We start from the raw sequence: 17,500 nt of genomic DNA, 5'->3' as shown, positions 1-17,500 counted from the left end.
ACACACACACAGACACAGACACACACACACACACTGAGAAAACAACTGTTGTTTAATCTCCTCCCCTTGTCCCCTATACAGGGTAGCACACTGAGGAAGAGGAAGATGTATGAAGAGTTCCTCAGCAAGGTCTCCATTCTCGGTGAGTCTAATGTCTGTGCATGCATTTGCTCTGTGTGCGTGTGTGCGTGCGTGCAGCCGTGCGCCCTGCATGCGTTCATTTGTGACCAGCCACCATACACTCCCATGTGCGCTTCATTGCATGTTTCCACATTTGGCGAGTAGTACGTGGTGGTGGCGTGAGGTGCGTGTGTGCACATGTCCGCTGGCCGTGTGCTGAAACGCGAGGTCACAAAGTGCAGAGTGCGAGCAGTTACAGTTGGCGCGTGCAGCGCGTAGATTAGCCCACATAAACACAGACACGCGTTCCCCCACGGCGCCCCATGGTACAGTAAGGCCTGTGTGTGTGTGTGTGTGTGTGTGTGTGTGTGTGTGTGTGTGTGTGTGTGTGTGTGTGTGTGTGTGTGTGTGTGTGTGTGTGTGTGTGTGTGTGTGTGTGTGTGTGTGTGTGTGTGTGTGTGTGTGTGCAGACCTCTAATCCTCCTACACCGTTGATGCTAAAGCACGGCCTAACCTGTTGGTTGTATGCAGAGAACCCTAAGCTAGCTGTCCTCTCTCCGCTCCGCTGGCATGCATTGCACACACGGCGGTATTTGGATAATACTGAGCCGTGTGTGTGTGTGTGTGTGTGTGTGTGTGTGTGTGTGTGTGTGTGTGTGTGTGTGTGTGTGTGTGTGTGTGTGTGTGTGTGTGTGTGTGTGTGTGTGTGTGTGTGTGTGTGTGTGTGTGTGTGTGTGTGTGTGTGTGTGTGTGTGTAATTGAAGGAACCAGCCCGTCCGTACCCACGTGCCACTTCGGAGCAGGCGGGTTGTGGAGAACCACTCGTCACTCGTCACTCCTCTGTGACATCGCGAGTGATGCCCGTCATTTGCAGATCGTGGCGCGCCATAATTCACGGGCGGATGTATGCATTTGCATCGACTTTGCATGTGATTGCACACCACAAAGCAGTTCTGGAGAGCCGCTGATCCGACCCACTTCATTCACACATGTCACTCGACACTTGGTGTGTCGTAGCACGGTTCAAGAGACATGCAAAGGACACGTACGCGCACGCACAGATTGGTGGAATTTATAGAATACTGTATATAGATACAGTATTCTTTGGTTGGGTCTGATACACTGTGCCCAAGGTTAGATACAGATGGTAATGAGGAATGCTGAGTCATGATTTGTTTGTTACATATTTGTTTGTTTGTTTATTTATTTAATACATATTTTAATATTGTATTTCAGCAACACTTCAGCCCTGGCATCACTATGTTGGGCATTTCAGTAGAGGTGAAAATCTTCACCTGCAATCTTGTTTGGAAAAAAATGGTATACAACTCTGAGCTTGTAGATCTACTATACGTTCTCATAGCCAAAGTATAAAATAGGTTTGTAGAATCAATAGATAAACATTACTGTCAATACGGAAGTGTCCCAGCAGGTGAAATGGTATAGTGCCCCTGGCATTCCTCCACAGTGTGGGGACGGAGTTGGCTGGCAACATTTCTAATGCTACTGTCTGCCTACCTGAGCCCTAACTGGGCCGGCCAGACTAATCATCTATTCTCTACTGTGAACGGTCAGAAGTGGCCGTTTTCCGCTCTGTGTTTGGTTCCTTTGCTCCCGGATAAACTGTGCGTGCGTGTGTGCGTGCGTCTATGCGTGCGTACGTCCGTACGTGCGTGCATGCGTCTATATACTGTAGGCGTACGTACATACGTGTGCGAGATATAAAGGCTCATGACCCCTATAGAGTTATTAGCTTGCAGAGTAAACCCACAATACACACACTCATTCAGGAGTTAGAAATCCTTCTCTGCTCAGCAGGGTCTATCCCCCTTCCTCTCTCTCTCTCTCTCTCTCTCTCTCTCTCCTCTTTGTCTTTATACAACCCCAACGAGGCCTGTATTCAAACAGAAACCTCCCTCTTCAAATTACTTTTCTTGAACTCCTCTCTCTCTCTCTCTCTCTCCCTCTCTCTCCTACTCCCCTCTCTTTGAGGAGGAGGGCGGGGGTGTTTTTGTTTGTCTTTGATTTCTACGATAACCACGAAATTGGGTACAAGCCCTTGATGTCAATGAGCAAAAGGGTGGGGGGTGCTTTTTCACTCACTCTCTCACTGTCTGTGACACACACACACACACACACACACACACACACACACACACACACACACACACACACAGTCACACACAGTCACACACAGTCACACACAGACAGACTGTGTGCGTGCGTGTGCGTGAGTGCATGCGTGTGTGTTTGAAGTGGGGTTTGTAGCGGGGTGGCAGTGCACCGCTCTGCAGAGCGTGAAACTTAGTTTTCCCTTCTTGGTCCGTTTGGGGATTACGTTACCTGCGGAGCTCTTGAAGGACCTGCCACATTATAACACAGGACCCCCTGTCGCCCTAAACACACAGCATTATAATACAGGACCCCCTGTCGCCCTAAACACACAGCCGGAGAGAGAAGACATCCGTCTAGGACGGAGCTGGACACCCCTGGACACTGGACACACACACACACACACGCACACACACACACACACACACACACACACACACGGGTCACTTACCAAACACCATCAGGAGACAATAGCTCCACACAAAAGAGACTCCTGCGTGCATGCTTTTATTGCTCTGTGAAGTCTTTACTGGGATCAAAACAGTGCATCATTGTCCAGACAAAGAGAAGGCCAGTATACTGGTGTCACTACGGTATACATTCTATCCCATGCAAACACAGAGATGGGGCGTTAAAGATTGTGCCATTTTTATGGGGGGGGGGGACTTTGGAATTGAAGAGTCTGATATTTATCTTTGATAATATCACCATTTAAATAATTTAAATAATTCATTTTAAATCTATGTTAACCACATTTAACCTGGTGTCCCTATTTACAGTATTTATATAAAAATAAGGAATTAAAAAATAGTGAAAATAGCTTATCTACGATATTGTAGATCAGCTATTTTCACCATCTGTCTTAGGAAAAACGGATATAAAGGGCTATAGATGAAATACATTTCTCCTATGTGTCTCCTGAGGCCGTATAGGAGGGCTATTAATGCCTCTTCTCTGTATAGAAATAGAAATACCAATAGTTCAAAAGTTGCTCGAAACTCTCGGTTGGAACATCTTTTTTTCCTTCTTCTCCTCCACTGAAGATGTGTAACCGTCTGTGTTTTTGGTTTTTGTGCAAATACCAACGGCTTCTAGAAATATCCCATGCTAACCACGTTCGCTGTGAGCATGTGGTCGGATCGCTGTCGCCACTGGCTCTATCTCGACCCGGGGAGCATTAAAAGATCACACGGTCACGTCTCTCAAAGCGGGCCGATTCACACGCGCGGCGGACCCAGGTGCACAGTTCTGCGTGTGGTTTGCAAAAGCGTAATTTGACAAACATAAATCATTACCGCAAGGGGGGGGGGGGGGTACATGTGCAAGTCTCTGGAGTTTGATGCTTGGCCTAACTCTTGACACCTGATGTAATTCATGAATGGAGTTTGATGCTTGGCCTAACTCTTGACACCCATGATGTAATTCATGTATGGAGTTTGATGCTTGGCCTAACTCTTGACACCCATGATGTAATTCATGAATGGAGTTTGATGCTTGGCCTAACTCTTGACACCCATGATGTAATTCATGTATGGAGTTTGATGCTTGGCCTAACTCTTGACACCTGATGTAATTCATCTATATTCCCTACGCGGATGTAAAAGTCAGCGGTTCATTCATCCATGTGTGAGTTTGTCTTCGCTTAATTAAAATGTTTCAAAACACCCCCCCTGAGATCACTCATTAAAGTTCTCGTTTAAAATGACACAACAAACGCTCAATGAGACTCTCCCAAACCTTGGCTGGCTGTCCCCAAAACCCGCTCGTCCCATCAAACAATCACTACACGTCTCGCTCACACGTCTCCACGTTGGGTTTACGACTTTACGTTACCCATGATTTCTCCCGGACGCAGTCTGTACTTTGTGGCCAGAGAGCGCAGTTTGACATGGTGGTAATATCGTCTGTGCCGTGACGCTCGCCAACGCAACATCCACAAAGACACAAAGCTTGGATGTGGGTGTGGCTAGTGATTGAAGGGTTGGTTTCAGGGTGTTTGGACTCTAGGAGAGGGAGGAGGAGGAGGAGGAGGAGAGATTTAATAGTCCCTGTTGAGTGAACGGATTATCCTGAGGTGGGAAGGACTTGTTCCCACCAGCTAAATGGGCTGGTGGAGGAGACAGACACGCACGCACGCACGCACGCACGCACGCACGCACGCACGCACGCACGCACGCACGCACGCACGCACGCACGCACGCACGCACATCTGTATCTGATCTGTAGTAAGTATATCATGCACATTTTTACGTAAAGCTGAATCCCAGTGCCAGTGATGATTTTATGGATGAAACCAAACCGTGTATGTTTATACCCATAACTACATGGTGTGTGTGTGTGTGTGTGTGTGTGTGTGTGTGTGTGTGTGTGTGTGTGTGTGTGTGTGTGTGTGTGCGTGTGCGTGTGCGTGTGCTACTGTCTATCGATCGCAGAGTCTCTGGACAAGTGGGAGCGTCTGACGGTGGCTGATGCACTGGAGCCCGTTCAGTTTGAGGATGGAGAGAAGATAGTGGTGCAAGGAGAGCCCGGAGATGACTTCTTCATCATCACAGAGGTATGGCTTCACGCCCGTGCGTGTGTGCGTGTGTGCGTGTGTGCGTGCGTGCGTGCGTGCGTGCGTGCGTGCGTGCGTGCTGTTCACATACTTCCTGCGACATGGCCGCTGACATACGAGCCCCCGAGGCCATGTGTGTGTCATCAGCTGGGCATCTGGGTGGGTGGGTGGGTGGGTGGGTGCATGCGTGTCATCATCCCAGAGACACCGGCAGCGTGCTTAGAAGAGATCGGAACTGATTCCCAGTTTATTGCCACCAGCAGACAGACTAAGCGGTGCTACCCCCCCCCCCCCCCCCCCCACCAACACCACCACTCTCCCTCCCCCCCCCCCCCCCCACACACACACACACACCCATATACCACTGCCCTCGGCCTCTATTCCTGGGTGAGAGAGAGTGTGAGGGGTTTCCCCCAGACCCCCCCCCCCCCCCTCCACACTGGAGGGCTTTGTGGAGGCATGGGGGCCCCAAGGTGCAGCTCCATGAAGGGCCCCCCTGCCTGTCATCCTAACACACTTTTGATTAACTCCATACTCCACGCGGCTTTCACCGAGGTCAAGTCAAGAGGGCCCCGTGTAGGGGGTATAGGGGCGCAATCTGCTGTCGTTTTGTCCACGTCCCGTCCCCCCCGTCGTCGTCCCCCCGCCCCCCCTCCCTTCCCACGTTTTCCCCCTTTCCCTGTCCCCTCGTTCTCGGACCCCATCACTGGAAAGTGCCCCCCGTGCACCGCCCACCCCACTCTCCTTTACCCTCTCACTCTCTCTCTCTCTCCATCCTTAACAATAGTCCCAGTGAGCAGTCAGTCAGGCCCAGTCTGAGGGCTTGGCTAGTTGCGGCTGAATTGGAGGGGGATTTATCAAGGCTGTTGAGTGACGTATCGCTCCTTATCCCTCCATTGGCCTGCTCTCCCTCTCCACCTGTAGCCCCCCCCCCCCCCCCCCTCCTCCTCCACCTCCTCTTCCTCCTCCACCCTCCTTCCCACCATTCCTCTCATCCTCCTTTGTCCTCTCCTCTCCTATGCTTTCCTCTCCTCCTCTCCCACCGTTCCTTCCTCTCCTACACCAGTGCAGGTTCCCAAACCTTTTAGCTCGAGACCCAAAAGAGAAATTAGATGTTTGCCCGTGACCCAAACTGGTGGAAATATAGCAGATCGGCTATTTTCACTATACTTCTTTATTATTATTACTTGCGCAAGTACTAGTTTCGCCCAGGAGTGCGTATGCACCGTCCCAGCAAATGACGTAATGACTACTGACTACTGAGCTAGCTATATCAGTTATACCCTCACGTCATATGCTGGGACGGTGCATACGCATCAAAAGTAACCACAGTATACCGCTAATCAACTTACAAATTACATATACATATACATAGAAGCATTTCCTTTAATCCGCCCGACATTGATCGAGATATACGTCACCATCGAAGGCATTGGGTCCTTTAATCCACATCTTTATTACGTCATCATTGAGAGCTAGTGATCATTGAGAGCTAGCTATACCAGTTATACCCTGACGTCATATGCTGGGACGGTGCATATGCATCAAAAGTAACCACAGTATACCGCTAATCAACTTACAAATCACATATACATATACATAGGAACATTACCTCTAATCCTCCTGACACTAAAACATATCGTCATTACGTCACCATCGAAAACCAATTACACTCTGGCATTGGGACCTTTAACCCACATCTTTATTACGTCATCATTGAGAGTTAGTCATCACTGAGCGATAGCTATACCAATATGTATGGCCAATCAGGACCCACCCTTTTTACATAAACATACAATTACGTCATCAGCCAATCACTGATTGGCCGAGGGGCATATGTCGGTGTTGTCCCTCGGCCAATCAGGAACCACCCTTTTTACATAAACATACATAGTTACGTCATCAGCCAATCCTTAGGACACTTAAAACATTTAGAGGGGGCACGGTGGCACAGTTGGTAGTGCTGTCGCCTCACAGCTAGAAGGTCCTAGGTTCGATTCCCGCTCGGGACGCTGTGGGTGCTGCCGGCGTGTCTCCTCCTCCGCGTCATCAGTGCCCATACCCGAGGCAGGGTTGGCGAAAGGGCCTTTCTGTGTGGAGTTTGCATGTTCTCCCCGTGTCCCCTAGGGTAGGTACCCTCACAAAAAACATGCAGTAATCCTGGTCTCTAAACTACCTCCCCCTGGCCAGCCGGGGTGCCTGATGGAGGGGAAAGGAACTGGTTGGAATAACGTGTTCCTTCCACACGCTACGTCCAACCAGGGAAACTCCCCCTGTCAGGTGTAAAGGAGCAACTTGGACACTCAGGCATTAAAGAAGCAAGTCCGTTGCTCTCCCCATGTCCCCCATATATGGGGACTAGGTTGGCGGAGGGTGTGTAGAGCCCATGATCACATTAGATAATTGACACAGGGGTGAAAAATGGGTTACAAAATTGTGGGATAAAAAAAAAAAAACATTTAGAACCCGTTGTAGTGGATATCTGGAGCAGGATTTATATAGACATATAACTAAGATGTTTCAATAAGTTGGTTGAGGTAAGTTGCGTGCTCTGCTCGCGCACAAGTAGGCCTAACAAGTTGGCAGCTCATCAGAGTGCATTTCTAGTTCTCTTTGACTTTCCTGTGAACCCCCCCCCCCCCAAAATACAACCTATCATATTTCTTTATCTGGAACAGCCAATCGGTGTCCACGTCCGTGCATTGTGGTTTTAGGCTGGTCCAGTACAAACAAGCCCTCTCTTCAGTACCGGCACCGGTCAAATCTCAGCCTTTTCCAAATTAGGAGTCCACGGGGCGGCCTTGAAGCACTGCCTTAAAAGTCTTAATTTGTCTAAAATGAAAACAGCCGGAACCCTCAGCACACAAATATAGCCGTTTACCGACGCATGACTCATCAATCTGAGCCTCTGTGTGGCTGTCCCACAGAGGGGAGGACGGTTCGGCGTGCACGGGGGACCAGAGGGGGGGAATGGAAGCTCCATTCCAGAGTGTCCCCTGGGCTGTGTCCCCTAGGTCTGTGTGTGTCTCTGCCGTGTCAGAACCCCAGGCCCACCCCAAAACACACACGCACACACACACACACACACACACACACACACACACACACACACACACACACACACACACGCTCACCACGCTCACACGGAAAGTTCCCACTGCTCTTAAAAAGACAAACTGTCCTTTCTCACTCGTTAATTTCTAGACGGACATGTTCCATTTCTTTCTGCCCATAACAAGTGTAAACAACAATTGATTAGTATTTTTATGTTATTTGTTCCCTTCTCTCTTCAGTGGGGCTGTTCACTGTCTCTCTCTCTCGCTCTCTAAAAGCAATGCCATCGCCCAACAGCAATTTATATCTTGTATTTTCCTTTTAATCTCTCTCTCTCTCTCTCTCTCTCTCTCTGTCTGTATATCTCTCTCTGTCTCACTCTCTGTATGTCTCTCTCTCTCTCTCTCTCTCTCTCTCTCTCTCTCTGTCTGTATATCTCTCTCTGTCTCTCTCTGTCTCTCTCTCTCTCTCTCTCTCTCTCTCTCTCTCTCTCTCTCTCTCTCTCTCTCTCTCTCTCTCTGTCAGGGAACAGGGACAGACTTTCCCAGAGCAGGGCGGACTGTGGTGGAATTTGTGCCGCTGACTTTCACACGAGGTCAGGGGACCCAGGAGAGAGAGAGAGAGAGAGAGAGGGAGAGAGATAGAGGGGGGGGGGGGGGGGGATGAGTCAAGGAAGGCAAGGGGCAGGTGGGGTGGAGGGCCACAGGGGGCAGGTGGGGTGGAGGGCCACAGGGGGCAGGTGGGGTGGAGGGCCACAGGGGGCAGGCGGGGTGGAGGGCCATAGAGACAATGATAATAAAATAAGACGTAATGTAATGTATCTTTTCAGGGCGGTCTCTTTCTTTCTCTCTTTCTCTCGCTCATTCACTCTCTCTCTCTCTCTCTCTCTCTCTCTCTCCTTTCTCTGTCAGACCACCAGGTCTCACAGTGACAGACCTGCCCCCCCCCCCCCCCCCCCCCCCCACACACACACACACACACACATACACACACACTTTTTCCTCAATGGGGATTAGATCAGATGATGATCGAAAGTCCCCCTCTCTCTCTTTCTCCCTCTCTTTCTCTCTCTCTCTCTCTCTCTCTCTCTGGCTCTTAAGAAAGGGAGGAATAGACACATCACTTCCTTTTTTCAGGGAGTGGGAATAAGGGCCCTAATGAAAAGTGACATGTTTACACTTTAATTTTCCCTCACACTGTACAAACAAGCCTTTACAGGGAGACGTGAAGCCTTGTCCTCCCTTCTCCCCTCTCCTCTCCTCTCCTCTCCTCTCCTCTCCTCTCCTCTCCTCTCCTCTCCTCTCCTCTCCTCTCCTCTCCTCTCCTCTCCTCTCCTCCCTCCTCTCCTCTCCTCTCCTCTCCTCTCCTCTCCTCTCCTCCCTTCTCTCCTCTGCTCTCCTCTCCTCTCCTCTCCTCCCCTTTAATTTAGACATATTTCTCTCTTTCTCTCTCACTCTCTTTCACACGCACACACACGCACACCACACACACACACACACACACACACACACACACACACACACACACACACACACACACACACACACACACACACACACACACACACACACAGCCCTATTATCTGCCCTGTCACTAGCCACCACTTGAAAGCAGATCGCTGCTGAGAGATGGTCCTTGCTCTCGCTGTAATACAAACCATCTCCCCATGCACCTCTCTTCCCACTGGAGCACCCGTATATTGATGAAATATTGATCAAGCGATAAAGGTCATCGGACATCATTCCATCCTCTCTAATCCACTTACTGTATGTTTTCCCTCTTTGTCTTTCCTCTGCGGTCGTTAACTGAACTCCATGTGGCGTGTCTCACAAATGACCTTTGACCTCCACCACACGCCGCGCTAATGGAATCACAGTCAACTTCAGGGTCATACGTACATCACTGCTGTACTGTATATACCAGCCCTTCCCAAACCTTTTCATATCAGGGACCCCCAAATTGACTCGTATTAGCCCTGCGGAGCGCGGACCCCCATTTGAAAACATTATGCCAGAGAAGATTTGTACAGCTCTAGCAGTGATTCTCAACCCGTTTCATTTCAAGGACCCCCAGTTTGACACGCATATTAGTCTACAGACCCCCATTTAATAGCATTTCTATCTCTGGGACCCCCAATTTATATCGTAAAATCAAAGTTAATCTGACTCTGAGAGTGTACAAATGGAACCAAATGGACCCGTCAGGGTCCATTTGGTTCCATTTGTACACTCTCAGAGTTACAGACCCATAAGGGTCCATTTGGTTCCATTTGTACACTCTCAAAGTTACAGACCCATAAGGGTCCATTTGGTTCCATTTGTACACTCTCAAAGTTACAGACCCATAAGGGTCCATTTGGTTCAAAACTATCATTTAGCTGGGGACCCCCTGGCACTCCCTCAAGGACCCCTGGGGGGCCTCGGACCCCACTTTGGGAACCACTGCTATAACCTATATGTGTGCCGCCGGAATGCAATTTAGACGTGTCTCAGCGGGAGCAGTGTTTTCATAGGCTGAAGATGGAACGCCGTTCTCTTTTGGGAAGCCCCCCCGTTCACATGGCCATCGACCCAACATCAATATTCCACACGTCTCGCTGTTTCTCTGCAACTTCCTCAGCGAAGACGACTCGACACTGAATAGCTCAACGTCTTTATTCACTGACAGCACACTTCTGAATAACCACAAGTTAAAGGTGAATGCTGAAGGGCCATATGTTGCAGTATACGGTAATACTTTGATGGCTCAAAAGTTTGTATCGCAAATTAATAACAATTGAAATCTCGTCGCTGTCAGGTGGAAACTGTCTAAAACCATTACCTTTTCAAAACACCAATTGATACAATGTAGTTATTATTTTATTCAGAAGCTCTTGTTCATCGGTTAAGTATTTATTAAAAACAAAGGAAGATGTAACCACTTTTACTTTCATAATCTTTCCGAAATAGTGAAAGTACAATACATAGCGAAAATACATGTCATGCGACATGCGACACAATATGGCATTAAATCACGAAAAAGCATAAAAAGTTGAAACGTTTTTTCTGCCAGCCTGACAGTCAGCAACGGTATGAAGGAGTGAGTACACTTGACTCTGCATCTCTGAGTTGATCCATGAACCAATGCTGCTTCTTTTAGGACTCCCATCATTTGGGAGAACTTGGTGTGTGTAGTTCCTTGCTTTGTGTTGGTTCCTCTGCAGTGAAACTGGCTGGTAACTAATGGCCGTAACATTGTGTTGGTTCCTCTGCAGTGAAACTGGCTGGTAACTAATGGCCGTAACATTGTGTTGGTTCCTCTGCAGTGAAACGGGCTGGTAACTAATGGCCGTAACATTGTGTTGGTTCCTCTGCAGTGAAACGGGCTGGTAACTAATGGCCGTAACATTGTGTTGGTTCCTCTGCAGTGAAACGGGCTGGTAACTAATGGCCGTAACATTGTGTTGGTTCCTCTGCAGTGAAACGGGCTGGTAACTAATGGCCGTAACATTGTGTTGGTTCCTCTGCAGTGAAACGGGCTGGTAACTAATGGCCGTAACATTGTGTTGGTTCCTCTGCAGTGAAACGGGCTGGTAACTAATGGCCGTAACATTGTGTTGGTTCCTCGGCAGTGAAACGGGCTGGTAACTAATGGCCGTAACATTGTGTTGGTTCCTCTGCAGTGAAACGGGCTGGTAACTAATGGCCGTAACATTGTGTTGGTTCCTCTGCAGTGAAACTGGCTGGTAACTAATGGCCGTAACATTGTGTTGGTTCCTCTGCAGTGAAACGGGCTGGTAACTAATGGCCGTAACATTGTGTTGGTTCCTCTGCAGTGAAACGGGCTGGTAACTAATGGCCGTAACATTGTGTTGGTTCCTCTGCAGTGAAACGGGCTGGTAACTAATGGCCGTAACATTGTGTTGGTTCCTCTGCAGTGAAACGGGCTGGTAACTAATGGCCGTAACATTGTGTTGGTTCCTCGGCAGTGAAACGGGCTGGTAACTAATGGCCGTAACATTGTGTTGGTTCCTCGGCAGTGAAACGGGCTGGTAACTAATGGCCGTAACATTGTGTTGGTTCCTCTGCAGTGAAGCTGGCTGGTAACTAATGGCCGTAACATTGTAAGCAACAGAGCAGTTCATGGTGGGAAAAGCTCTCTGTCTCATAACGAGGATGGCCATTGTCCCTTAATGCGTTCAGTAAGTGTGTTCTTGTGTTACTATAGTTTGTGTGCGTGCACGTGTGTGTGTGTGTGTGTGTGTGTGTGTGTGTGTGTGTGTGTGTGTGTGTGTGTGTGTGTGTGTGTGTGTGTGCTGTGTGCGTGTGTGTGTGTGTGCACGCCTGTGCGCTTTAGCATTTACGGTGAACCATTGCAGACACAGCCTGTGCCGGGTGGCCTCGTGTGAACAGGCTACTCGGGGTATCACCTTTCTGTCTGTCTGTCTCTCTCTCTCTCTCTCTCTCTCTCTCTCTCTCTCTCTCTCTCCTCTACTCTCCTGTCCTCTTCTCCCCTCTCCTCTTTTCCACCCCCCCCCCCTCCCTCTTTGTCTATAACCTTGTGTTTATTCAGCACTTGTTGCTTCCTGCAAGAGAGCTGCTACATTTTGACATGCCACCCACTACCTGACACACTACGCTTCACGTGTGGCATGTTAGAGCTGTGTAGGACTGAACAGCACAGGCGTACACCGCACACATGCTCATGCGCTTTATATACTTTATCACGAGCATGAAGAATGGCTCACATCGGTGACATTTTGTAACGACGCAACGTTAACTTGTTTTCCCGCTATAAGTATAAAATAGGGCTTAGGTCATTAAAGTTTGATTGGCGGTGTCTTTCCTCCCATAACCCCTCTCTCTCTCTCTCTCTCTCTCTCTCTTTCTTTCCCACTTCTCTCATTTCTCTCATTTCCTGTCCATACAGAAGTGTTGTGATTCCCCTCCACTTGGCTCGTGGCTGCTTAGAGCAGTGCATGCATGGGCCCACTGGTGTTTATAAAGGTCTGTATCTGTGCTATACTGTACGATGTGTCACTCAGATGGTTATCTGGACCACACTGGCTGTGTGCAGCACCCTGACCCGTGAGTGTCCCTTTTTACACTCTACTTGTCTCAAGGGTTGGATATCAACACTCATGATAGGGTGATATATACTCATGATAGGGTGATATCAACACTCATGATAGGGTGATATCAACACTCATGATAGGGTGATATATACTCATGATAGGGTGATATCAACACTCATGATAGGGTGATATATACTCATGATAGGGTGATATCAACACTCATGATAGGGTGATATATACTCATGATAGGGTGATATCAACACTCATGATAGGGTGATATATACTCATGATAGGGTGATATCAACACTCATGATAGGGTGATATATACTCATGATAGGGTGATATCAACACTCATGATAGGGTGATATATACTCATGATAGGGTGATATCAACACTCATGATAGGGTGATATCAGTACTCATGATAGGGTGATATATACTCATGATAGGGTGATATCAACACTCATGATAGGGTGATATCAACACTCATGATAGGGTGATATCAACACTCATGATAGGGTGATATATACTCATGATAGGGTGATATCAACACTCATGATAGGGTGATATCAACACTCATGATAGGGTGATATCAACACTCATGATAGGGTGATATCAACACTCATGATAGGGTGATATCAACACTCATGATAGGGTGATATATACTCATGATAGGGTGATATCAACACTCATGATAGGGTGATATATACTCATGATAGGGTGATATCAACACTGATAGGGTGATATCAACACTCATGATAGGGTGATATAAACACTCATGATAGGGTGATATCAACACTCATGATAGGGTGATATCAACACTCATGATAGGGTGATATCAACACTCATGATAGGGTGATATCAACACTCATGATAGGGTGATATCAACACTCATGATAGGGTGATATCAGTACTCATGATAGGGTGATATCAGTACTCATGATAGGGTGATATCAGTACTCATGATAGGGTGATATCAGTACTCATGATAGGGTGATATCAACACTCATGATAGGGTGATATCAGTACTCATGATAGGGTGATATATACTCATGATAGGGTGATATCAACACTCATGATAGGGTGATATATACTCATGATAGGGTGATATCAACACTCATGATAGGGTGATATCAACACTCATGATAGGGTGATATCAGTACTCATGATAGGGTGATATCAACACTCATGATAGGGTGATATCAACACTCATGATAGGGTGATATCAACACTCATGATAGGGTGATATCAACACTCATGATAGGGTGATATCAGTACTCATGATAGGGTGATATCAACACTCATGATAGGGTGATATCAGTACTCATGATAGGGTGATATATACTCATGATAGGGTGATATCAACACTCATGATAGGGTGATATATACTCATGATAGGGTGATATCAACACTCATGATAGGGTGATATCAACACTCATGATAGGGTGATATCAGTACTCATGATAGGGTGATATCAACACTCATGATAGGGTGATATCAGTACTCATGATAGGGTGATATCAGTACTCATGATAGGGTGATATATACTCATGATAGGGTGATATCAACACTCATGATAGGGTGATATATACTCATGATAGGGTGATATATACTCATGATAGGGTGATATCAGTACTCATGATAGAGTGATATATACTCATGATAGGGTGATATCAGTACTCATGATAGGGTGATATATACTCATGATAGGGTGATATACTCATGATAGGGTGATATATACTCATGATAGGGTGATATCAACACTCATGATAGGGTGATATCAACACTCATGATAGGGTGATATCAACACTCATGATAGGGTGATATCAACACTCATGATAGGGTGATATCAACACTCATGATTTAGTTTAATGAATATAATAATAATGATTTTGGGTGGGGGGTGTTTGTTCCCTTTTTTTTCTTTCAAACCGTTTTTTAAGAAATAGCGATTAAGTGGTCAGAATAATCAAATTAGTGAATTATAAACAAATCTATTCCAATTTGTACTTTCATCATTCTCCAAAACAAACTAAACAGCGCTTTTAGATTTTTCAATGAATCTAAGAAGTAATCTGTAGAATAGTGAACAAGAAGATAATGGATAGTTAGCTGAGTGGAACCCTGCACAGAGCCAGCTCTGAACTGCACTGTCTCACCCTCTTTGTTTGGACATAAATGGAAAAATGAAGAATGGAGCTGTCGTAAGCCACCAACGAGGAGATTCCAAACAGCGTTTATGTCCTCTCTCTCTCTCTCTCTCTCTCTCTCCTGCTCTCTTTCATTTTCCCCCCTTTCTTCCCCTCTATCAGTCTCATTCCATCCACATCTCTTGCCTATTTTTAGTCTGGTAATGTTTGTGTCTCTTAAATCCTCTGCTTGTCGCTGAACACACACATTCTCTCTCTCACTCTCTGTATCTCCTTCACGCTGGGTGGCATGGCCCTGTGTTTCCTTCCACCTTAAACAACGACACAGGGAAATGCTCATGCCCATGCGTGTGCACACATGCATCCCCGCACACACAAGCACACGTGCACGCACGCACGCACACACACACATCTAGTTCTATCTAGATGCACAAAACTAAGTTAGAAAGTGCTCACAGACAGACAGACAGACAGACAGACAGACAGACAGACAGACAGACAGACAGACAGACAGACAGACATCTCATGTGTCTTAACATCAGAGCGTGGGGGAGGCTGGGAATACTGGAGTCCTCTGGCAGCAGGCCGACTGCTGTTGGCACCCAGCTAATATATGAGCATGGGTGTGTATACAATATTGTGCGTGCGTGTCTGTGCGGGTGTGTATGCGTGTGTGCATGCACGCAAACGCACACACACGAGAGAGCTAGAAAAAGATTACATGAAGAGAAGGCTTCTTGCAGATCAGTGTCCGTGTGTTGGCAACAGTGTGCATGTTTACATGCGTATTGATGCATCTGTGTTTGTGGACTGTTCGATTTAGCGTGCGTGCGTGCGTGCGTGCGTGCGTGCGTGCGTGCGTGTCCTCTCTTCCCAAGCGCCCTAGTGCTGGAGTCAGTGTTTCCCACCAGTTGCGGATGCTCTGCCGTGCTAAGCAGCGAGCACGATAAGCATGTGACTAATTTCGAAACTGGCAAAAGCAAAAGGGGCAGCCCTCTGATGGCACCCAGCCCTCTGATGGCACCCAGCCCTCTGATGGCACCCAGCCCTCCGACACTCGGACACAGATCCCACAGAGCTCAAATGCAGGTCCACACCCCAGTTACACTACACCCCCATAACACCCAGCCACAGGCACCTCACAGTTATACTGCACCCCCATAACACCCAGCCACAGGCACCTCACAGACCCAACCAACGCTTGGGTGACACAGTGGTGGAAAGAGCACTCAAATGTTTTACTTATAAATACTGCAATGTAGAAATACTCTGTTACAAGTAAAAGTCCGGAATTAAAAATGTACTTGTGGAAGTATACAAAAAGAAGTACTCCAGTAAAGTAGAAATTCCTTAAAATTACTACTACTTAAGTACAGTATACTTGAGGATATGTACTTAGTTACTAGCACCAGTGACGGCACAGAGGAGTGTCCCGTCCAAGACGTTTGCAGTGTACGGCGGCGAACGCACCACAGCGAGGCTGTCACGGCTCGGTTCATTCCGCTGACCGCGTCATCGCATGGAAGGAGACATCACACTGCAGTGTACGGCGAGCGGCGCTCACCCACTCCCACAGTTCATTTCAGGCACCAGCTCACATCCCATCACGTCAAACTAACACAATCGCACCTTTGTGAGGCCGAGGCTGCCCTGAGCGACTGGCAGGCTACTGACTCCTCGTTAAGACTCATTATATTCATATTTATCATTATTAGCCTGGCCGGCGGAGGGGAAAGGCAGGGGATGGGGGGCGGGGGGGACAGACGGATTAAAGTGTGGGTGAGTTTTGGAAAACGGTCAGGTTCCATTTTTAAATACCCAGCCTGAGACGAGCTCGGGGAAGTCCCCTCATATAATGCCGACTCCGGAGAGTGCACGGATATGGAACCAAATGGACCCTTACGGGTTCCATCTGTGCACTCTTCTGCGTTAAATTAGCACGGAGGGTTTTGACTGTGTGGCTGCAAGCAATTACAGCGGGACGTGTACACGTCTAGACGGCGGTAGACGTGCTACTGCGACCCAAACATGTGTGATCCAAACCGCTCGCTCTCCATCACACACTCACACAAACAGGTCAGGTTGTAGAACCTTTGCTCCATCACACACTCACAGTACAAACAGGTTAGGTTGTGGAACCTTTGCTCCATCACACACTCACAGTACAAACAGGTTAGGTTGTGGAACCTTTGCTCCATCACACACTCACAGTACAAACAGGTTAGGTTGTGGAACCTTTGCTCCATCACACACTCACACAAACAGGTTAGGTTGTGGAACCTTTGCTCCATCACACACTCATACAAACAGGTCAGGTTGTAGAACCTTTGCTCCATCACACACTCACACAAACAGGTTAGGTTGTGGAACCTTTGCTCCATCACACACTCACACAAACAGGTCAGGTTGTAGAACCTTTGCTCCATCACACACTCACACAAACAGGTCAGGTTGTAGA

General features: G+C 47.7%; 1 protein-coding gene across 2 annotated transcripts in view; it reads left to right on the top strand.

The window, feature by feature from the left end:
- The window catches only part of prkar1b (protein kinase, cAMP-dependent, regulatory, type I, beta), a 133,189-nt gene that overhangs the window by 110,914 nt on the left and 4,775 nt on the right, over positions 1–17,500 (top strand). For both annotated transcript variants that reach the window (XM_079520117.1, XM_079520118.1), the window contains 2 exons: positions 82–142; positions 4,665–4,786. In XM_079520117.1, coding sequence (XP_079376243.1) covers positions 82–142; positions 4,665–4,786 — 183 coding nt within the window. The remainder of the gene's footprint in view (positions 1–81; positions 143–4,664; positions 4,787–17,500) is intronic.

The sequence above is a fragment of the Electrona antarctica genome, assembly GCF_951216825.1.
Source record: "Electrona antarctica genome assembly, chromosome: 14".
NCBI classification, from domain to species: domain Eukaryota; kingdom Metazoa; phylum Chordata; class Actinopteri; order Myctophiformes; family Myctophidae; genus Electrona; species Electrona antarctica.
Note: the sequence above shows the minus strand (reverse complement) of the source record. Positions and strands in the feature narration are given on the sequence as shown.